Source organism: Procambarus clarkii, chromosome 47 (genome assembly GCF_040958095.1).
Source record: "Procambarus clarkii isolate CNS0578487 chromosome 47, FALCON_Pclarkii_2.0, whole genome shotgun sequence".
In the NCBI taxonomy this organism is placed as follows: Eukaryota; Metazoa; Arthropoda; class Malacostraca; order Decapoda; family Cambaridae; genus Procambarus; species Procambarus clarkii.
The window spans coordinates 34,281,860-34,306,130 of NC_091196.1; the positions used below are offsets into that span (position 1 = coordinate 34,281,860).

At 44.9% G+C, this 24,271-nt stretch overlaps 1 protein-coding gene across 10 annotated transcripts in view; it reads right to left on the reverse strand.

The window, feature by feature from the left end:
* LOC123762901 (mitochondrial potassium channel ATP-binding subunit) overlaps nucleotides 1-24,271 on the reverse strand; it is an 848,556-nt gene that overhangs the window by 335,293 nt on the left and 488,992 nt on the right. For all 10 annotated transcript variants that reach the window (XM_069302215.1, XM_069302213.1, XM_069302219.1 and 7 more), the window contains one exon: nucleotides 20,989-21,147. In XM_069302215.1, the coding sequence (XP_069158316.1) occupies nucleotides 20,989-21,147 (159 nt within the window). The remainder of the gene's footprint in view (nucleotides 1-20,988; nucleotides 21,148-24,271) is intronic.

Below are 24,271 nucleotides of genomic sequence, written 5' to 3' on the forward strand. Positions count from 1 at the left end.
TGTTCAGCTTGTGACCACAGCATCGCCTAAAAATGCCATGATATACTTGTTCAAGCTACAGAGCACCACTTAGTTTCCGAACTTTAGTTATCCGAAACTTCCAGTTTCCCGATTGGGGTTGGGGAGTCATGCTACCCGAACAAAGTTCGGGTAGGAAGGGGTCCGCCAAGCGTCACGCCGGCCTGTGGTGGTGAGTGAGAGATGGTCCAGTTTGCCCACTGTGACTTCACAGATTCACGGCCTATTATTCCTATTATTTTGAATTGTCACAAGGCTGGAATGTTCATTCTGTGTTTTTGTTTTACATATCTGCACAATCAAGAAACATCTGTGCACCATGTCGGCTCCAAATGCACGCACTGCATCAGTGATGGCTGACCGTTGGGTGGATGGGTTGGATGGGGGAGCTTAGGTGGGAGATAGTATGAGCGAGAGGGGGAGAATCAGTGAGAGAAAGGGAGAATTAGTCAGAAAGGGAGGGAGCAGGAGGTAGGGAGAGATGCTAGGAGGTAGGCAGGGAGGGAAATAGTGAGAATTAGGGAGAGAGGGAAAGGCAGGCTGGCTGGCAGGCTGGCGGGTTGGCAGGCAGGCAGGCAGGCTGGCTGGCTGGCTGGCTGGCTGGCTGGCTGGCTGGCTGACTGGCAGGTAGGCAGGCAGGCAGGCAGGTAGGCTGGCTGGCTGGCTGGCTGGCTGGCTGGCTGGTTGGCTGGCTGGCTGGCTAGCTGGCTGGCTGGCTGGCTGGCTGGCAGGCCGGCAGGCAGGCAGGCAGGCAGGCAGGCAGGCAGGCAGGCAGGCAGGCAGGCAGGCTGATTGGCAGCCAGGAAGGCCAGCTGGCAGGCAGGCAGGCAGGAAGGCCAGCTGACAGGCAGGCAGGCTGGCAAGCAGGCAGGCAGTCAGGCTCTCAGGCAGGAAGGGAAGGGTAGTCACGCGACTGAACCGCATGACCTTGAAGAGAGAGAGTATGGGATGTAGGGGGGCGGTGGTTTGTAGGTGGTGGGGAGAGACCGCCTCACTCCCAAAGATAAGCCTAATACACTCGACCCATTAGCATGATGGCAGAGAGAGAGGCAGGCTGGATAGCAGGCTGGCTGGCAGGCAGAGAGAGGCAGGCAGGCTTGCAGGCTGGCTGGCTGGAAGGCAGGCAGGCTGGCTGGCTGGCTGGAAGGCAGGCTGGCAGGCAGGCTGGAAGGCAGGCAGGCAGGCAGGCAGGCAGGCTGGCAGGCAGGCAGGCTGGCAGGCAGGCAGGCTGGCAGGCAGGCAGGCTGGCTGGCAGGCAGGCTGGCTGGCAGGATGTTCCTGCAGGCTGGCTGGCAGGATGTGCCTGCAGGCTGGCTGGCAGGATGTGCCTGCAGGCTGGCAGGATGTTCCTGCAGGCTGGCAAGCAGGCTGGCTGGCTGGCTGGCTGGCTGGCTGGCTGGCTGGCTGGCTGGCTGGCAGGCTGGCTGGCTGGCAGGCTGGCTGGCTGGCTGGCTGGCAGGCTGGCTGGCTGGCTGGCTGGCTGGCTGGCAGGCTGGCAGGATGTTCCTGCAGGCTGGCAGGATGTTCCAGCAGGTTGGCAGGAAACATCTAGAGGATGTTTGCCAGACATCTTAATAATCAGCTAGGAACAATTAAGGACTTTTATAAAACGGATCAGGACTTCACCTATTGGTGAGTACAAACAAAATACGATCGTATTTACGCTATGAACCTGTCAATGTTTTCCCTAGAGTTTTTTCATAAATTTTTCAGAAAAATTTCTTTTTATATTTCTAGTGTATTTTTTCCTTCTATTTCTCGTTTACGAACTTACATGTTAACTGACGGGTCTCGTCCCCAAGGGGTTTGGAAACCAAGTGGTGCTCTGTATTATGTAGTGATGATATTATTACAGAAGACCCCTGACTGTGATAAAACTGACCAGGGTTCTGATAATAGCAGGATTGTGGTGGAATTTATCGCTGTGCTCCATGGAGGGAGGAGTAATGCTGTAGGAGGGAGGGTAGTGGCGTTGTCTTCTGACTGTGTGGCTACCTTTTATTGACTGCACTCACCATACCAGCTTAGTGGTTCGCTATGGTGAACACAAATGTAGATATTTATATATAACGTGTGTATAGAGGGTATAAATAGCAAGAGGAGTAGATTGGGAGCCGCCATTTTGGTGAGGGAGGTGGCGTCGTCTGCACGATTTATCATGTTGTTTACTGGTGACCATGATGGTCTTTGGGCACCATACCAGCTTACTTGTACAGGTATGGTGAATAAATCAGGTAGATACTTATATATAATGTGTGTATATAGCGTAATAACACCACAAACAGTACTGTTGGAGGAGAAATATTAGTGCGTCTGGCCTTGAGGGCGGCAGCCACCAGCTGACTGTGTAAGTAGCTACGTCTTAGTGCCTTTACTCACCATACAAGCTTAGATGTACAGTTATGGTAAACAAAACATGTAAATACTTATATATAACATCTGTATATAAAAGCAAAAACAGTATGGTGGGAGGAGAATGATGGCAAGTCAGATGAGGTGAGGGAGGGAGGGAGTGGCAGCCAGTGGCGGGCTGCCACTGCCACTCAGCATACCAACTTAGTGGTTTGTTATGGTGAACACGAATGTAGATACTTATATATAGCATCTGTATATAGTGAATAAAAGCAAAAACAGTATTGTGGGAGGAGAATGTGGGTGAGTCAGGTAACTTGAGGGAGGGAGGAAGTAGCAGCCAGTGGCGGGCTGCCACTGGCACTGCCACTCAACATGCCAACTTAGTGGTTCGTTAAGGTGAACATGAATGTAGATACTTATATATAACGTCTGTATATAGTGAATAAAAGCAAAAACAGTATGGTGGGAGGAGAATGTGGGCGAGTGAGGTGTTGAGGTAGGGAGTGAGTGGCTGGTTGGTGTGTGGCGGTCACTCCTCGTTACTTTTTGACTCATAATAGCAACTTAGTGGTTCGTTATGGTGAACAACTTTTATATACTTTTATATAACCTGTGTATATAGTGTAATAACCGACAAAGTATTTGTTCACTGTTTGATGAACATAATTGAATCAACAATATGCACACCATATTTTTGAGTTCAGCGATGATTCACTCATTTTATTATATAAATATATCACACTACACACTATTGAATAATATTACAGCAAAAAACTACAAAAAATCAATCAGACATTGAAATAATTAGGTAATTATCTCTTTGTGGCAACTCCAGCCTGACAGCTGGCGAGCAACAGATTGCCTGGGACGCACGCTGAGTCAGCGCCTGTTTCTTGCCAGACTTCCCCGCCCTATAGCGGGCAATATATGCCACTTACGATTTTTTTATTATTTTTCCCATGATCAGTGAACACAAATTAACAGGTTTAGAAGAAAAAATAATTTTTTTTTTTTTGGGTATGCGTGTGTGTGTGTGACACATGCTAAATAGCCAGGCACCATTCAAGGGTTAAACATTCTGCTTCCACAATGAGCATGTCCTATGCTCGTGGGGCCACTGGGCAAGTGTCCATCAGGCCCATGCAGTAAGCAACCCATCCTCCGAATTGACAGTACGATTTAATACTAAGTGTAATAAGTACACTTTCTTACTGTCATATACAGTGCATAATTGCACTTATGGGGCTGTTACATTTACCAAACTCCCTTCCCCCGATTCAATTCTCCTCGTTTTCTGTTAAGACACTTAGAATTTTAGGATGAAATTTTCAATTTCAATTTGTTATACACTAGTTTTAAATGTCAGGAATTTCTTTTTCAGGTTTATTAAATATAATTTTATACAAAATTTTAAAATATCCTGAGTTACTTTACAATTTATTGATATATTTTAGTTTTGTTTTATTAGTTTTATAAAACTGTAATATCAGTATAGCTATAGGTTAAGTACTAATTGTAATTAAGAAGCAATAAAATTATTATCTTCAAATACTAAGACGGTTAGGTGAGGTTGTGATTTTTTATTCAGTTTTTCGGGTAAACTCAAATATTCACAATATATTTGACAGTACGATTTAATACTAAGCGAAAATAAGTACAATTCCTGCTATGAATAGTACATAATTGCACTTATTTGTCTTCTTACATTTACCACCCCATTTTTGGAGGACGGGCTGCAGTAAGACGTCTCTGCTACCACTCTGATTGCGAAAGTGAAATTTCTTTGTGACCGGAATACTGTTGTTAATCTGGTGAGTGAAAAATTATTCCTTGGTAGTGTATTGTCCCATTTCCTGTGTTTTAATAAATGTAATGCACGCACTTTGATTGTTAAGTTCCGCCAACTCAAAAGTATGGTACTGACCCTATGTGGTTACTCCTGTGTTCGAGATGTTTATATGTAACACTTGTTCTATACTCCCTGTTTTAACCATTAAATCGCTAACTGTTAAATTGCAAACATCCCCAGGGCGCTCAAGAAAAAAATTGTTCTGAAAAAATAATTTTTTCTTATGACATTGTTAACCCTTAAATGGCGCATAGCTATATACCATTTGACACCCACTGGCGCATACCAAAAAAAAAAAAAAAAAAAAAAAAATATTTTTTCTTCCTAACCTGTTAATTTGTGTTCACTGATCACGGGAAAAATAATAAAAAAATCGTAAGTGGCATATATTGCCCACTATAGGGCGGGGAAGTGTGACAAAAATCAGGCGCTGACTGAGCGTGCGTCCCAGGCGGTCTGTTGATCGCCAGCTGTCAGGCCAGAGTTTCCACAAAGAGATAATTACCTAATTATTTCAATGTCTGTGATTGATTTTTCGTAGTTTTTTTGCTGTAATATTATTCAATAGTGTGTAGTGTGATATATTTATATAATAAAATGAGTGAATCATTGCTGTACTCAAAAATATGGTGTGCGTATTGTTGATTCAATTATGTTCATCAAACAGTGAACAAATACTTTGTCGGTTATTACACTATATACACAGGTTATATATAAGTATCTGCATGTTTTGGTCACCATGACAAACCACTAAGTTGGAATGCTGAGTGGCAGTGGCAGTGGCAGGCAGTGACTGGCTGCCACTGGCTGCCACTCCCTCCCTCACCTCACCTGCCTTGCCACCATTCTCCACCCACCATACTGTTTTTGCTTTTATATACAGACGTTATATATAAGTATTTACATGTTTTGTTCACCATAACTGTACATCTAAGCTTGTATGGTGAGTAAAGGCAGAGAGACATAGCTACTCACACAGTCAGCTGGTGGCGGCCGCCCTCAAGGCCAGACGCACTAATATTTCTCCTACAACAATACTGTTTGTGGTGTTATTACGCTATATACACACATTATATATAAATATCTACCTGTTTTATTCACCATACTTGTACAAGTAAACTGGTATGGTGCCCAAAGACCATCGTGGTCATCAGTAAACAACATGACAAGTCCTGCAGACGACGCTCCTCCCTCACCAAAATGGTGGCTCCCAACCTCCTACTCTCGCTGTTATCTGACACTATACACACGTTATATATAAGTACAGTGGTACCTCGCATAACGATTGCCCCAAAAGACGAATATTTTGGGTAACGAACGGCCCGATCGGCGTCAAATCGTCCCGTATGACGAACGCTGGTTTGAGTAACGTCAACACCACATGGTGGGGTCGCGCTGCTGCTTGCACATTCTTAGACGCCTCCGACGATGCACATAAATTATGTTGTTCTTCTTTAAAGATGCTAATGATGCCGGGATATAAAAGGGTGACTGCTGAGATGTTGCAAAGCATTGACGTTTTTGTAGGAAAAAAGAAATGAAATATCTGATATACAACAAATGTCAAAAAAGTTCGTTCGGTGTTCGGCAGGTAGGCTGCTCCATTATAACAATCTTTCTTTGTTTCAAATGTGTTCCATTTGTTTTTTATTTGTCATTTACGTCTCAATAATGGAGAAGCCTACCTTACATACACTGAATAAACCATTATGACATTTTCCTTTCTTCAAATGTGTTCAATATTTATTTTCCATTTGTCTTATAGCAAAAGGTTCGTTCGGTGGTCGGCAGGTAGGCTGCTCCATGTTTCTTACATACAAAAAACGTAAATAATAAAAAATATGAAGAATTTTGAAAACCAGTACAAATGTCAAAAATGTTCGTTCGGTGGTCTACAGGTCGACTGCTCCATGTTTCTTAAAAACAAAAAAAAACGAAAAATAAAAGAACTGTTGAAACAATTTGAAAAATGGACAAATGTCATAAAGGTTCGTTCAGTGTTTGTCGGGTAGGCTGCTCCATTATTGAGACGTAAGTGATAAATACAAAACAAATGGAACACATTTGAAACAAAGAAAGATTGTCATAATGGAGCAGCCTACCCAACAAACACTGAACGAACCTTTTGCTATAACGAATATGAAAGACAAGGGCTGCTGGCTGGGTTAGTAGTGCGTGAGCAACCATTTGTAGCACACATGCCTCTGGCTCTCAAACACCTGTCCCACACGGTGTTGAAAGACTGTACTCAGTCAGTGCAATTCAGACCCTATTGTTCGAAGAACATAAGGGTCATAACATTGGTGAAGCTAGGCGCAATAAGGGCTTAACACAACGGTCGGATGCCTGTGATACAGCACCTATGAGGATGATACAGCGAGCGTATCCAGGTGTAGCTCTGAGCCCCACCCTTGCCATCTCTAATGTATATAGATGATACATAGATGAATCGTTTTCTGCGTTCAGTGATGATGCATCTGATACAAGTAGCATAGATGAACAGTGTTAGCGGCTTCCATGGTGGTGGTGTTCATTGATATTTTTAAGAATACCTGAATCTTTTCCTGACTGATGGACACTCTTTGAGGCTAGCTGAATCTCTTCCTGACTGATGGACACTCTTTGAGGCTAGCTGAATCTCTTCCTGTGTGGGACCTTACAAAGCGATCTTTTCAAGACTACCTTACAAATTGAGCTTTTCCTATAATCGTTTCAATACTACCTTATGCTTTACAAGCTTGGCTACATACCACCTACAAGTACTAAAGCCAAGGGTGCACGCGAGTGCATTATTTGCAAGCACACAGAACGATGAAACAGGAAACAAAAATCTATCTGTAGCTGGTGCAAGGAGAGCAAAGTCGCGCTGTGTACCATGGACTACTTCGTTGACTATTACGCACCTCCAAAGTACTGAGTAATTACCTAAGTGTAATTACCTAAGTGTAGTTACAGGATGAGAGCTACGCTCGTGGTGTCCCGTCTTCCCAGCACTCTTTGTCATATAACGCTTTGAAACTACTGACGGACTTGGCCTCCACCACCTTCTCACTTAACTTGTTCCAACCGTCTACCACTCTATTTGCGAAGGTAAATTTTCTTATATTTCTTCGGCATCTGTGTTTAGCTAGTTTAAATCTATGACCTCTTGTTCTTGAAATTCCAGGTCTCAGGAAGTCTTCCCTGTCGATTTTATCAATTCCTGTAACTATTTTGTATGTAGTGATCATATCACCTCTTTTTCTTCTGTCTTCTAGTTTTGGCATATTTAATGCTTCTAACCTCTCCTCGTAGCTCTTGCCCTTCAGTTCTGGGAGCCACTTAGTAGCATGTCTTTGCACCTTTTCCAGTTTGTTGATGTGCTTCTTAAGATATGGGCACCACACAACAGCTGCATATTCTAGCTTTGGCCTAACAAAAGTCATGAACAATTTCTTTAGTATATCGCCATCCATGTATTTAAATGCAATTCTGAAGTTAGAAAGCATAGCATAGGCTCCTTGCACAATATTCTTTATGTGGTCCTCAGGTGATAGTTTTCTATCTAGAACCACTCCTAGATCTCTTTCTTTATCAGAATTCTTTAAAGATTTCTCACATAATATATAGGTTGTGTGGGGTCTATGTTCTCCTATTCCACATTCCATAACATGACATTTATTAACTTTAAATTCCATTTGCCAAGTGGTGCTCCATATACTTATTTTGTCCAGGTCTTCTTGAAGGGCATGACAGTCATCTAAATTTCTTATCCTTCCTATTATCTTAGCATCATCAGCAAACATGTTCATATAATTCTGTATACCAACTGGTAGATCATTTATGTACACAATAAACATCACTGGTGCAAGAACTGAACCCTGTGGTACTCCACTTGTGACATTTCTCCATTCTGATACATTGCCTCTGATTACTGCCCTCATTTTTCTATCAGTCAGAAAATTTTTCATCCATGATAGAAGCTTACCTGTCACCCCTCCAATATTTTCCAGTTTCCAGAACAACCTCTTATGTGGAACTCTGTCGAAAGCCTTTTTTAGGTCCAGATAGATGCAGTCAACCCAACCATCTCTTTCCTGTAATATCTCTGTGGCTCGATCATAGAAACTGAGTAAATTCGATACACAGGATCTTCCAGATCGAAAACCATACTGTCTGTCTGATATTATATCATTTCTCTCTAGGTGTTCTACCCATTTAGTTTTGATTAGTTTTTCCAATACTTTCACTATTACACTTGTCAATGATACAGGTCTATAATTGAGGGGGTCTTCCCTGCTGCCACTTTTGTAGATTGGAACTATGTTAGCCTGTTTCCACCCGTCTGCTACGATTCCTGTACACAGGGATGCCTGAAAGATCAGGTGAAGTGGAATGCTGAGCTCAGATGCACATTCTCTCAGAACCCATGGTGAAACGCCATCTGGGCCAGCTGCTTTGTTCTTACCGAGCTCCTTGAGCATTTTTTCCACTTCGTCTCTAGACACCTCTATGTGTTCTATGTTGTTCTCTGGAATTCTTATTGTATCTGGTTCCCTAAAGATTTCATTTTGTACAAACACACTTTGGAACTTTTCGTTTAGTGTTTCACACATTTCCTTTTCATCTTCCGTGAATCTATTTCCCATTTTCAACCTCTGAATATTATCCTTTACCTGCAATTTGTTGTTTATGAATTTATAGAATAGACCTGGTTCTGTTTTACATTTGTCCGCAATCCCTTTTTCAAAATTTCTTTCTGCCTCTCTCCTCACTGCCGTGTAGTTGTTTCTCGTATCTTTGTATCGCTGGTATGTTTGGGGGTTCGGCCTCTTCCTGTATTGATTCCATTTTTGTGTCTTTCGGTCTCTAGCCCTCTCGCAATTTCTATTGAACCAATCCTGTTTCCTAGTTCTGCATCTCTGTTTTGGTATAAATTTTTTTGTGCCTTTATCATATATTTCACAAAACTTGCCATACATCTCATTCACTTCCTTGCCTAGCATCAAGTCTGTCCAATTATACTCACTAAAAAAATTTCTAAGGTCACCATAATGTCCTCTCCTGAAGTCTGGTTTTTCAACTGCTTCAACCTCCTTATTTTCTTCCAGCTTATAACGCATTGCATACTTTATTCCCAAAAAGACATGGTCACTTTTACCCAAGGGAGGAAGGTACTGAATGTCAAATATCTCTTCCTCCTTCCTGGTAAATATCAAATCTAGCATGGAGGGAACGTCCCCTTCCCTCATCCTCGTAGCTTGTTTAACATGTTGATACAAGAATGTTTCCAGGATGAGGTCTACAAATTTACAGGTCCAAAAATCTTCTGTTTTAGCTTCATATGCTTCCCAGTCTATGGATTTCAAGTTGAAGTCACCGACTATCAACAGTCGTGATCTATCGTTATCCGCTCTCGCTATAATCTCTCTCATTATTGTTATAAGACCTTCACGTTTACTATCTAGCTCCTCCTTTGACCATGTGCTGCTTGGCGGTGGACTATATGCATTTATCATCATTAGTTTATCATCCTCATAGCAGATCTCTAGTGCTATTATGTCAACTTCTTGTGGATTGGCAGTCATTATTTCCTTCACCTTTAGGTGTTCTTTTACCAGCACAGCAACGCCACCGCCTTTCCTAATTTTTCTGTCCCGTCTCCAAATTGAGTAGCCCCTTGGGAATATGACCTCATTTAAAATTACATCTTCAAGTTTTGTCTCCGTGAGTGCAACAATGTCTGGTGTCTGCAGCTGTATTACATCACTTAACTCCAGTATCTTCGATCTCACTCCATCTATGTTGGTGTATGCAATCTTCAGGAACTTGTTCCCCCTCTCCTTATTCTTCACTCCCCCTCTCTCTATTGATTTTGTTGGTTTGCCTTTATGTACCACTTTACTGGTTTGCCTACCCCTATCACTTTGTAGAAAAAAGAATTTATTTCTTCTTCATTCCTGCTCTCATTTAAATGTTTTGCCTCGGCGAGGTTCAGTTTCAGCTTCTCTCTATCTTCTTTTGAAAGATCTCGTCTTAACGACCACCCTTTCCCATCCTCATCCCTTTGCAATTTTCTAGCATTCCTTGTGTGTAATAGAGTGTGTAATACAGTGTGTTACTGTGTAAATAGTATGTGAAACTGTACATATTGTAATATTAGTGCATTTTTACCACGTAATATTGTGACAATAAACATTTATTGTGGACACATTACTGACACATGTATCACAGTTTCATGGAAAATTATGAACATTCTACTGTATACATATTGTAAAGGTCACAAATATGCATCATATACGATAAAAGAAACAAATAAAACCGCATTGGAAATGCATAGGAAAAATATTTGAAAATATATTTGTGGCAACACGCGGTGCTTGAATGGCCTGCGCGACCGTGTCTGGGAGCTTCACACACGGGCGACCAGCCCCTGATGACGTCACAGCGCACCTTGTCCACGCCCTCACAGCCAAAGTAAGTGGAATTTGGTAATTATTTTTACATAGACATGTTCAGGGACGGTAATTTATCATTTTACAAAGAAAAATTATATTTTGGGGAACATTTGATGTCATGCACACTAGGGAAATTTCACAATAAACACAGTGCATCACACTGGTTACATGGGGGGACACTCGTTTTGTATGACGTCCGTTTCACATGACGAACATGGAACGGATTAAATTCGTTATGGGAGGTACCACTGTATCTACATTTCTGTTCACCATAGCGAACCACTAAGCTGGTATGGTGAGTGCAGTCAATAAAAGGTGGCCACACACACTCAAAAGACAACGCCACCACCCTTCCTCCCACAGCATTACTCCTCCCTCCATGGCGCACAGCGCCAAATATCACCACAATCCTGCTATTATCAGAACCCTGGTCAGTTTTATCACAGTCAGGGGTCTTCTGTAATAATATCATCGCTACATAATAGCATGAACAAGTATATTATGGCATTTTTAGGCGATGCTGTAGTCACAAGCTGAACAGCAGTGCTGTGAGCTCATGCTGCGTGCGTCAGGCTTGGTAGCTCACTCAATACTGAGGCCCCTAACACCCTGGAGTTTGGCCCACGATTTTTAAAAAAAATGGCGTCTGTTTACAAGAGCCCTGATGAAGGTGTGGTGAACCCCGTGTATCCGTGGGCCGTTTAAATCTTGCGTAGTACTCCAAAGCATCACATGATGCGATGCGCAATTTACTGCAAGTCGGTCAAAGCATCATATGATGTGATGCGCAATTGAAGGGTTAATTAGCCTTCAGGAAGCACAAAATCCAAATAAAAAGTCTCTAGCTCTTGTAGTTTAGCTGTAGTGGCCTGGAGAAGTTGCATATTTTTAGTTGAGGTGCCGCATATGAATAACTTTGTTGATTTATTTTCATTGTTTCTCAATTTATTAATTTAGTCTTTTCATGCTAACAGGTTGTATTTGTGTGTCAAAGTTACTGTCTATTATGTAAAACTTTGAAAATATAAGTATGTATGGATATACAAGTAAAGATATAAAGACACCCACATACTTATTCATAATAATACATGTATAAATATATTTTAAGCCTAAATCTTAAAATTGCATATAGCACACATTTTGCCTCATATATATACATGGTAATCACTCATTTGCTGTTGCTAAAAGTTTAGTGTCTCCTGTATGGCTGCCCTTAACATTCAGATACTGAATGGTGATGTTGCCAAGCAATGGTCATCATTTTCTTACAAAGGTCCTAGAAGGAAAGTGAGGGACTCAGGATTTTTTTTCAAGATTGGGGGATGGTTACTGGTGGTCTGAGGAAGCAGATGTGAACTCTATGTATGTGTAGGACTATTTTAACTATTTTAAATACGCAAATCATATATATATATGATTTGCGCCATTTTGTGACAGTTACTCAAATCATATATGTATGATTTGTGCTGTTTAAGGGTTAATGTAAAGTACCTATACTGTCAAGCACTAGTCTTTACAAGAGGCAGCTGTGTGGAACCGAGAGATGTTGTGTTCAACATCCTTGCAGACTGTTTGTCCCAGTTAATTCCCATCTACATAAAGTGGCCCTGTTGCTGTTTCAACAGAGCCACTTTAAAAGTGTTGTTTTCTTCCAGTGGCTTTCTGAGATGTTCGTGCACCAGGCCATGGACCTATTTGTGTTGGCATTGTCTCGGCATCTTCTTTACACAGTGCCATTTCCTGATTGTGAGGCCCTCACAATAGATGCTTTTTGGTTGGATTGGTTAAGTTGCAGGATGAAATTTCTCTTTGCCCTGGTCCAGCTGTTGCTCTGAGTCCTAGCACGACTGGTGTCCTACTGGGAGTCAAGTGTTCCTTCTGGCTCCTTGGTGGCCAACTTTGCTTTGTTTTCATGTGCTGCTTGCTCGATGTCCAAACCCGGGCATTTATCCGTGGCTCCGCCTCCATTTCCGAGTCGGCATGCTGACGTACTTCACCGGTTAGACCTCCTCTGCTCTATGCATCTGGACTTATTGACACATGTTCAGCACCATCTGTATGGTGATCAGGTAGTTGCGATAATGGTGTCCCACCTACAGGCTTCTTTGAGACAGCAGTATGGGGTGTCATGGTGCTTGTTTTATCTTTTTCTTTTGTCATAGCCTTTCATCATCTAAGTGGATGGTCCACTCCTTTTTGTTGCTGGCTTTTCCTTGTTGAGCATTTTATTTCAACTACTGTCACCGTGTGTCCTGCTGCATTGGTGGAGCTGCTGTAGCTTGCGTTTGATGTTGATACTACCTGAGCTCTATTTCCCAAGCTGTCTTGTGTATTTTTTTACCACTGGTCTGCTCATGCACCATCTGATTCTGCTTGGTCCCTAGACCATGTTCTTCTTTTCTTTCATCCATTCAGATTACAGTGTCACCTTTGGTCTGTGTTTGTTTCTTGCAGGCTTTGTTCTTGGTGTCTCTTAAGTCTGGTTGTCAAGTGGGGAGCTTCATGTTCTCCTCTGGTGCAGGAGTTTTCGCCAGTTTGGCCCTAATGGGTTGGTGATTTGCTTGCAGCCAGTTCCTTCTTTTCTGGCAAAGACTGAGTTGATTGGCTTCTGAAGGGGTCCTTTGGTCATCGATGCTTCGTTGGTCCAGCCAGGGGTGCATCATATGTTGTGTCCAGTAGCAGATTCATGCAGCAATAGAGAACACCACACACAGCTAACACTACCTCCCTTCCTTCACTCATTCAAGGCCAGATGCACTAATATTCCACCTTCCACCATACTGTTGGTGGTGTTATTACACTATATACACACATTATACAGTGGAACCTCGGTTGACGACTGCCCTAGAAGACATACTTTTTGGAACATGACATCAAATTTGTCGTAAAATTTGAACTGGAAGACGGCGCCTGTTCGTACGCATATGGGCTGAATGATTGCGTGGTGTTGGGGGCGAGGGGTTATCTTGAGGTTATCTTGAGATGATTTCGGGGCTTTAGTGTCCCCGCGGCCCGGTCCTCGACCAGGCCTCCACCCCCAGGAAGCAGCCCGTGATAGCTGACTAACTCCCAGGTACCTATTTTACTGCTAGGTAACAGGGGCATAAAGTGAATGAAACTCTGCCCATTGTTTCTCGCCGGCGCCCAGGATCGAACCCGGGACCACAGGATCACAAGTCCAGTGTGCTGTCCACTCGGCCGACCGGCTCCCAATGCACTTGGGGTGAGGCACTCTCAGTTTGTTTACAAATCTGTTCCAACAACCGATCTTGAATTCTTTGTAAAGAATTTTGTTATTTTTCTGCTTTTTTTTTGGAGGGGGGGGGGAGGAGCCCCTACGGCTTCCCAGAGCTAGCCAGGCTATTGAGTATATCTTTACACTTTGGCATCAGTCAGTGTGAATGGAGTTCTAGGCCTACCGAGGAACACGAGCCAAAACTTGGCCCCCTCAGAGAGGCATGAGGAGCAATGGCCTACAGAAATTGCACATGTGATTTGGAGCATTCTATATCTGCCATCGACCGGGCTGGGCATCCAGAAAGGTGCCCCAAAACAAACCCCCTTTTCTGGTTAAAACTACGAAAAATGACAAACGAATGGACAGAACTCCCCAAATGAAAATGAGCAAACGAGCATGATGTCACACGAGCCGCGCCGCATGTCTGTCAAGGTCCCCCCTCCCCGGGAGGGGGCATTGGGAGCCCCAGACCCCCGGCCCAGAGTTCCACCCTTCAGTTCTTCAGCTGATATGTTTGTGGCAATGGTCATGTGGCTCCAACTCCAGATTTTCTCTGTGTTGTGCTGTTCCTTGGGTCCAGTACTGATCTTACGGTGGCGTGTGAGCTGGGAGTAATAATCACAGGTACTTGGGCTGCATGTGCTTAGGGTTCCCTTCCCTGAGTGCCCTGTAAGTACCACCCTTGGGGCTTGGGGTTATCTTCCACAAGTCACCTTGGGGTCTACCTCTGTTGGTCTTTTGCTACTCGGTGATTGACCGCCCTGAGTGTGTTGGGGGTTTCCTTCCTTGTTTACCTTAGGGTGAGGGGTAGTTTTTGCACTGGTAGGGGCACGGTGTACTGCACTGCTAGTTTTCATCTATAACAGCGACGGGCACTGTTTCTTCTGCATACATTGTCCTTTTGCATTTTTTTTTCTTATTCTTTTCTGCTTGGTGTGGGGAGGCTGCCTTTGTGTCCCATGCCCCCTGTTATATTTAGGGTTTGGACACGTCCCAGGGGTTCAGCTTTAGCAGGGGGCGCCTGTTAGATGCACAGTGCCTGGGCTTACCCTTAGCAATACCAGTTTAAGGGCCCTGGGAAACCTCTGGGGCACACGGGATCTGATGGATGTAACCCTTGAGTCCCCTCTTGCCTTGTGCAAGTTTGAGGGTTGCTCTGTCCCCTTGTCTCAGGGTGACGCTCATTGTTTTTGCCTGTTATGCTGCCTGTTGGGTCGGTGACACCTCTGACCTGCAGTCCTGCAAGCACTGTTGCTTGCAGGACAGTTGCTTGCACTGTTTGTGACTCTGTTCACCCAATCTACTGATGACATTATTCAGGTGCAGGCAGCTTGGGCACTGCATGCTCGGTATAGATTGCTGCAACGTGCTATGTTGGTTGCTTCCCCAGATGCCCCGTGGCTGCCTCGCTTTGTTTATAGGGACCTGGACAATGGGGTGTTGGTCGCTTCGACCTTGGTTCAGTCCGCAACCCCTTGTTCTTCCCCGGCTGTGGTTCATTCTGTTCCCCTCCCCCCTACTTCCGGCTACTAAGCGTCTGAGGGCTTCAGGGTCGGGGCAAGGTTTAGAGGTTTCTGAGACTCGGAAAGTTTCGAGTTGCTCCTTCTGGGGGGGGGGGGACGGTGGCAGGGGCATTCAAGTCAGTTCTTCCAGCCGTAGCACCGGGGTCTGGCCAGTGGGCCCCCCCTTTCTTCCTGCTTTTCTGGCTGCCCCGGCTTTTTCTTGTGAGGCGGGGGCTTTGGAGGATGACTCGCCCCCAGGGTCTGATGTGAAGGTTTCCAGGGTTGGGGAGGAGCTGATTTGGGACCATTTAGCCCCATTGGACCCCACCTGGGTTTTCCAACCCTCAGAATGGGGCTTGCTATTACAAAGAGTGGGGGTTTTCCTTTCCCCCCTCTCTGCGTACGAGTTGGACACGGGTTCGGCTCCTCTCCAAGTTCGGTTCAGTATGTCTGTGGGTCCCATGGTTCCGTCTTTCCAGAGGTTTTCAGCTTCTCGTGTCTCGCCTACTGAGGTGCGGGCGCCCATTGTGGCTTACCTCCTGTGCGACCCGGAATATGCCTCTGTATTGCATCCCTCTTCCTTCAGGTTTGGTTCTTCGTTTCCATACTGGGTTCATTATGATGTACCAGATTCATCCTGGCTAGCAGACTGCCTGTTGTTGTCATTGGATGCTTGGAGCACTTTTTGTCATACCCACATGCTTGAGTGGTGCGAGGCGTTGACTGTGGTCCAGGTTTATCTGGGGGGCAATTTTGAGCACTTTATTAAGTGTTTGTTTGCTCCTGCCCTTCTGTGGAACGTGGGCACAATTCAGCTTCACATGCAGGTTCCTTCCCTGTCAGCTGCGCTTGTGGCTGAGGACTTGTGCGCTCGTGGCTTGCTGGCTTCGGTCTTGTGTTTTTTTTCCCTCCTGGAGCTATCTTTGGATTGGCTTGCTGAGGATGTAGAGGCGCTTGGGGCCATTCCTGGGTCTGGTGCTTTGATCTCAGCTGCTCGTGCGTCATCTGTTCTGCTGAAGCTGTTTGTGCTGATCCTGTGGGATGCTCTGTTGCGGTTTTTCACTGCGCGTCTCAAATGTCGACAAGTTGTGCTCGCTTCCTCTTTGGAATCCACTTGGATCCTTGCTCTTAATTTGTCTTTGCTCTTTTGTACCATGCTGTTTGCGGTCTCTGAGGTCAAGCAGTATATGCTTGCGGCTTCTTACAGCTGTCGTCCGATGTCAGACTTGTTGGTTTTCCGGGGGTCCCGGATTGGTCTTCCCCAGATGGGTCGTGCCAGGGCTCAGGGTTATGCTCGTTGGAGTAGGCCACTGGTGCCAGTTTCAGAGCCAGCGCCGTCTTCGGAACCGTCTGCATCTGGTCGGCGCAGTGATCGCTCTGTGCGCAGGTCGGGCTCTTGAAAGGGGCGTCGCTGTTCGCCCCATTGGGGCGAACAGGGGGGGGGAGGCTTGATCTGCTCACTCGTGCCTGGTCTCACGATTTGTAGGATTTTCGGGTCATTTCTTGCAGCCTGCAGTGGCATTGGGTGGCTCCTCCTCCTTCAGGGGGTTCGGGGTTGGTGAGGCAAGCCTCTTCTCCTGTGCTCTGTCAGGTCGTCTTGGAGTGGATGCGCTTGGACGTGGTGGAAACAACGACCACGTGAAACGACCACCACTCGCCTGTTTCTAGTTCCGAAAAGGGATTGTGTGGCCCTGCAGTTCATTCTGGACTCATCCCGTCTGAACCTCTGGGTTTCTTGTCCTTCCTTTCAGATGACCACTGTGTCCCAGGTCCGGCTTTTGTTGGAACCAGGCGCTTGGATGGTGTCCCTGAACCTCAAGGACGCGTATTGGCACGCCCCGATTCATCCGGGGTTCAGGGACTGGCTTGGTTTTGTTGTGGGGCATCAAGGTTACCACTTTTGTTGTCTCCCTTTTGGGCTGAACCTGGCACCTCATGTGATAACATGCCTTACCAGGGTCATATTGGCCCATCTGCATCTTTTAGGTGTTTGGGTGTTGGCCTACCTTGATGACTGGCTGATCTGGGCTCCCAGTCGGTCTGCATGTCTGCATGCCAGGGGTTTGGTGCTTTCCCAGTTAACCAGGTTCGGGTTCCTGGTGAACTGGTGGAAGTCCCATCTGGTCCCCCTACCAGGTTCGGACTTGGCTGGGTCTTGTGTGGGACTCTTGGACCGCTTCCTTGTCTCTCTTTCGGCTGTGGTCTCACATGAATTTGTTTCTGGGGGGCTCCCGGGTCACCCGGCAGTTGCACGAGGGTCTGTGCGGGAGGCTGAACTTTGCGATGCTGGTCTACCCGCGGGGTCAGGTTTGGCTTTGTTGGCTGTTCTGGTGCCTTCGGGGACGTCCCTTTCGCCTCTCTCTTGATCAATGGGTTCTTCCCCCAGAGGTTTTGTGTCGGCTGCTGCATCGCCAGCTTCCTCTTCGGGTTTTTCAGGGTTCAGTGCCTTGGCACCTACCCGATCCCTCGTTCCATGTGTTCATGGATGCGTCGTCTCTCGGCTGGGGCTTTGTGACCAGTGCTCACCAGGCCAGCCAAAGGCTGTGGGATCCATCCTGATGTTGGGGCCACAGCATGGTGTGGAGGTTCGCATCATTGTAAATTGCGCTTTGGAGGGTTCGGGTCGCTCGCAAAGCTACGATTTGGCTTCATTCGGACTGCTCCCCCAAAGGTTCATTGCCTGAAATGAGGGGGGTTTCTTTGGAGCTGGTCACTTCAGGTGATTTGTCTGCTGAGTTCTCGGAGTTTGGATCTCCTGGTCGTTCACGTCCAGGAAATGTCCAACGTCTTGGTGGACAGCCTGTCCGGGTTCATTCCCCTGTCCACAGAATGGACGGTTGATGCTGACTCATTCATGGTGGCTGGCCCAGCCTTCGTTTCAGGCACTGCTTACTCGGTGCCCGAACCCGGAGGTTATCCCGCGGCTCCGCCTCTTTTAGCAGATCGGTGCAGTCCGTTATGAGACTGGTTTCATCTTCTCCTTGAGTCTTCACGTTTGGTCTTTTTGACTTGAGTGTATCATCATCTATATGGTGATCAGGTGGCTTCTTTGATGGAATCCCACCTGCAGGCTTCGTCTTGGTGGCAGTATGAAGTTTCCTTCCGTTTCTTTTTTTACATTTCGTCATCATTGTACTTCGCTTTCAGTTAAGGTTGTTTTGTCCTTTCTCTCGTTGCTGTTTCAAAACTATCATCTTATGCCAAATACTGTCGCCTCACATCATGCGGTGTTGGCGGAGCCGCTGCAACTTGCTTTCGGTGTTGTTGTTACTTCTGCACCTTTTCGTAAGCTGTCTTGGGCATTGTTTCACCTCCGGCCTGCTCGTGCACTGCCTGAGCCATCCTGGTCTTTGGACAGAGTGCTTTATTTATTAAATTTATTCAGTTTTTCTATACATATCAGCCTGAATAGCTTCAAGGAGCCTCTGGGACTCACCCAGAAAATTGTGTTTCATTACAATATAGCCAAAGATCCAAGGATCTTTGAAGTTAGCAAGAAGTTACCTAGTTAGCAAGAATTGCTAACTAGGATACCCAAGTTACGATTGAAGGTATAACACCTGTAAGTGATAGTGTTGCAGTGCAAGACTAAACAGAGGAGGAATCGAAAGATTATAATGCAAAGAAGTTACTACACAATTAGCAGGTCTTAACCCTTAAACTGCGCAATGCACCTGCAGGCTTACGTCTGGTTTGCACAACGCGCCTCCGGGTATTTGTATTTTTCACGTTCCATTCAAAACTCCCACGGCTACACGGGGTTCACATCAGCTTCCTCAGGGCTCTTGTAAACAGACACCATCTTTAAAAAAAATTGTGGTCCACATTCCCGGGTGTGGGAGCCTCAGTAGGGAGTAAGCAAACAAGGCTGGCGCTCGCAGCAAGAGCGCACAGCACTGCTGTTCAGTGTGTGACCACAGCATCGCCTAATAATGTCAAAATATATATATAACTTGTATTATTTAGCCATGATAGTATTATAGAAGAGCCTGAGTGTGATAATGACTGGGTACAATGTTCAAATATCAGTGATTCAATGCTGTTCACAATGTTCACAGCGCTAGCCACAGCAACACAGCATTATTTCGTCCATCTAGGAATCTTCAAATGATTTCTTAGGTTCCTTTTCAAAATAAACATGTGGTCAATTATTCATTTACAGGAATTAGTGACCAGGATTGTGATAATAGCAGGATTGTGGTTATAATTAGCATTGTGCATAGTATTGTGGAAGGAGGAATTTTGGTGAGGGAGGGAGAGAATTGAGGTAGCCTCATTGTGTGTGTGTGGCTGCCACTCTTGTTTTGCTCACCATACTAGCTTAGTGGTTCGCTATGGGCAACACATATGTACATGGGTATATACAGTGTGTGTATATAGTGTAAGAACAGCAACAGGAAAATGTTGAGAGAAGCTATTTTGATGAGGGAGGTGATGTCGTAATCGTAGCGTCGTCTGCTGTCTGCTGTATGATTTTTCATGCAGTGTATGGTGGCAACTGTATTTTTTGGACACAATACCGGCTTACTTGCACATTTCTGGTAAATAAAACATGTAGATAGCTATATATAACATGTGTAAGTAGTGTAATAAGAACAATAACAGTATGGTGGGAGGAGCAATGTTGGCGAGTAAGATGTTGGAGTGAGGGAGACTGGCTGGGTGTGGCTGCTCTCACTCGAGGTGTTCTGAATGTGTTGATGGTGAATGTATATCGTGTGTGACAGTGTATAGTGTGTAAATAGATTGTATATATATATACATAAATTAGCATGATACATGGTAAATATGTGCAGCATATGTGTACACAAGTGTCATGCACGTAACACAGTGTCTTCGAACAGTACGGATGTTTTACTGCCATAATATAGTGTACGTGTTCATTATAGATGGGATTAGCACGTAAAAACAAATAAAATGTATTTGGAACTGTGCGCAAAAAATGAACATAAATATATTCGCGGCAACTCGCGCGCCCTGCCCCAGGCACCCTACTGGCCCCGGGAGCGTACATCACGGGCGAACGAGGAATGATGACGTCACGTGCCAACTTACGGACCCCATAGCAGCCAAAGTAAGCACAATTTCGATTTTTTTTTTTTACATACCCATACTGAGGGAAGGGTTTTTGACCCTTTAAAAAATCACAAGAATTTTTTCCAGATAATTTATTTACTGCACACTGGAGGGGTGTCATATTTGGAGGCAACGCAGTTAAGGGGTTAATCCTAAGTTGAGTATATCAGGAAGAGTCAAATGACTGCCTAATACTTAATTTGCAGGATGTAGATGTTATCTAAAAGGGTAGGAATGTTAGGGCTTAGTGTGATTTATAGGATTAAATATTACTTATGGTAGGTTCAAACTATTATGCAGATAATCGTTTATTTTAAATTACAATCTGTTTTTACCACTTTATTTTTAATTTTCTCATTCTACCCTAAACATAATAATTATCTATCAATAAGTTATGATTTGTACCTTCTAAAAGTTCACTAGTTTGCTCGATAAATGGTATGAATGCTACAATACCCATTTTATCATATAATCATACTATATCACACTATATAATAAAATATTATGACAGACCTGAAAGATTCCAATACCAAAGCCCAAGAGTTCATTAAGTTGTCTAGACTTTTCCACTTCTCTGGCAAACAGGTCTTTCTCTGCATCCTCCATGGCAAATGCTCTAACTGTTCGCATATTGCTCAAACATTCATCTGCAACTCCTGTTGCTCGTGCAACCTGTCAAATACAAATATTAGGAAAAATTTAGCATTGAATGTAATGATACGACTTCAGTGGCTCTCTGAAGCTAGCTACATAGATAGATCTAGACATGACTGCATTTATCTGGACAAAGTTTTAACAGTTTTTTTCTGGACAAAGTTTTAACAGTCTTACATAACATTTTGTTCTGGAAAGTGGAACATACTGGAGGAGTGACAGGGAGACTTCTGACATGCATGAAAATTTTCTGACAGAAAAAATGAGGGCAGTATTCAAAAGTAATGTATCAGACTAGAGATGTGTTACCAGTGAAGTACCACAGTTCTAGCACAAGTAATGTTCACAGTCTAAATAAACACTCTACCAGACGGATACAAAATTATATGAACATATTTGCTGATGATGGCCAGATACTAAGGAAGACAAGAAACTTAAATGATTGCAATGACCTTCAAGAAAAACGCTTTGTCTGAAATGCTATGTCTGAAATGCTATGCATGTTAGTGGTTTTTTAAGAATGTAAGAACACCAATGTTATGTATTCTAACAAAACCAATGTACCTTCTTTTATATAAATAAAAAATAAATAAATAAATAAGATCTGGACAAAATAAGTTTTGAGTAACACTAGACAAATGGAATTTAATAAATAAATGCCATGTTATGGAATATGGAATAGGAAAACATAAGCCACACACATCCTACAAATTATGTAAAAAAGCTTTAAAGAATTCTCATAAAGAAAGAGGCCTAAGGCAGTTATGGATAGAAATTTGTCACCTGAGGACCACATTAAGAACACTGTGTGAAGTGCATATGCTATGCTTTCTAACTTTAGAATTGCTTTTAACCCGTGGGCAGCACTTGTGATTATACCCTGCAACACCTCCCAGAAGGCACAAAGGCCCAAGCAGGGGCACAATGCCCAAGAGCTCCTCGCAGGCTCCCCCCAAAGCCCTGGGAATCCTTTGCCCCGGGGCAGAGCCCTCATACACGCCCACCACCCCTGAAGAAAAGGCAGAGTCCACGGAAAAGGGTTCAAGGAAGAGAATATGCCGGGTTGACCCAGAAGCCTCGGCAGGATAATCGGGCTCAACCACCTCCATACCAGAATCGGAAGGGGCATTCCCTGAAGCCACCCCAGTTTCAACCCGAGCTAAACCCCGCCTCAACCCCAAAACACTCAGATGTTAGAGAGCAGTGAGAACCACGCCCACCAAGGAAAGAAGCAAGGGCATGGACAATATCAAAGTCGATGCAACTAACGCCCCCCCCCAAAATCCAGAGCCCCAAAACCCTATCAGGGCAGCTCCATGGCTTCTAACCGGGCAGCCAACCTGGCTCGTTGCAACAAAGAATACCTAACATGCAATGCAGTTGCTGCCTGACCTCTAAGTTTTTCAGACAATTGGAGAATTGACAAAAGAACGGTTAACTGTAGCACACATGGAGAACAAGTCTTGCACGACTCTGGGCTGAAGGTGTCGCCAACCAAACAGGCAGCATGATGGAGGCAGCACGGATGATCATCACCCTGAGAAAGGGGCAACAAACCAGCAGCAACCTCATACAAGGCGAGAGAGGACTCGGAAGACACACTCATAGTCACCCCGAGCCAGGGATGACTATGAGGTTCCAAGGCCTGTAGGGGGGAGGGGGGGTGGATATCCCTACGGGAAACTCAGGCACTGAGCTAGATAAGCCGGTTGAACCCTGTCTAATACCAGGCTAACTGACTACCAGAAGTGATGGAACTGACATCACATGATGGAGTGATGCTGACTACCAGCAGTCATGGAACCTTGACGGTACCAGAGGAAGACAACCAAACACAACCTAGGTGGATTTAATTTGAAGCTATGCAGACGTCCTCCAGAGAGGCTAAAAATGAAAAGTCCCTGAAATCCCACACCCAAACTGGCAGTCAGAGAGAGACTTGGCCACTGAGTGTGTGCAGGCTGTGCTTCACCACAGTGCACCCCACCCAGCAACAATCACTACCTATCCAGAGCTTGACAGAAATCCCCAAGAACCCCCCCTCCCATTTCCCAACTCCAAGGGTACCTGCTTGATACCTGCTTGATGGGGTTCTGGGAGTTCTTCTATGCCCCAAGCCTGGACTCAGGCCAGGCTTGACTTGTGACAGTTTGGTCCACCAGGCTGTTGCTTAGAGCGCCCCGCAGGCCCACATACCCACCACAGCCTGGTTGGTCCGGAACGTCTTTTAGAAAACAGTCTAGTTTTCTCTTGAAGATGTCCATGGTTGTTCTGGCAATATTTCTTACAGTCGCTGGGAGGACGTTGAACAGCCACGGACCTCTGATGTTTATACAGTGTTCTCTGATTGTGCCTATGGAACCTCTGCTCTTCACTGGATTTATTCTGCATTTTCTTCCATATCGTTCACTTCAGTACGTTGTTATTTTACTGGGTAGATTAGGGACCTGGCCTTCCAGTATTTTCCATGTGTATATTATTTGGTATATCTCTCTCGTCTCCTTTCTGGTGAGTACATTTGGAGAGCTTGGAGTGAACGACATGGAAGAAAATGCAGAATAGAACCAGTGTAGAACAGAGGTGCCATGGGCACAATCAGAGAACACTGTATGAACATCAGAGGTCCACGGTTGTTCAACGTCCTCCCAGCGAGCATCAAAAATATTACAGGAACAACCGTGGACATCTTCAAGAGGAAGCTAGATTGTTTCCTTCAAAGAGTGCCGGACCAACCGGGCTGTGGTGGGTATGTGGGCCTGCAGGCCGCTCCAAGCAACAGCCTGGTGGACGAAACTCTCACAAGTCATGTCTGGCCTCGGGCCGGGCTTGGGGAGTAGAAGAACTCCCAGAACCCCATCAACCAGGTATCAACCAGGTATCAACCAACTTTGATACGATCCCAATAATTTAGATGCTTTATCGTGTCTATGCATGCTATATATGTTCTCAGTATTCCCTCTATTTCAGCAATCTCTCCTGCTCTGAAGGGGGAAGTGAGCACCGAGCAGTACTCGAGACGGGACAACACCAGTGACTTGAAGAGTACAACCATCGTGATGGGATCCCTGGAGTTGAAAGTTCTTGTAATCCATCCTATCATTTTTCTGGCTGACGCAATATTTACTTGGTTATGCTCCCTAAA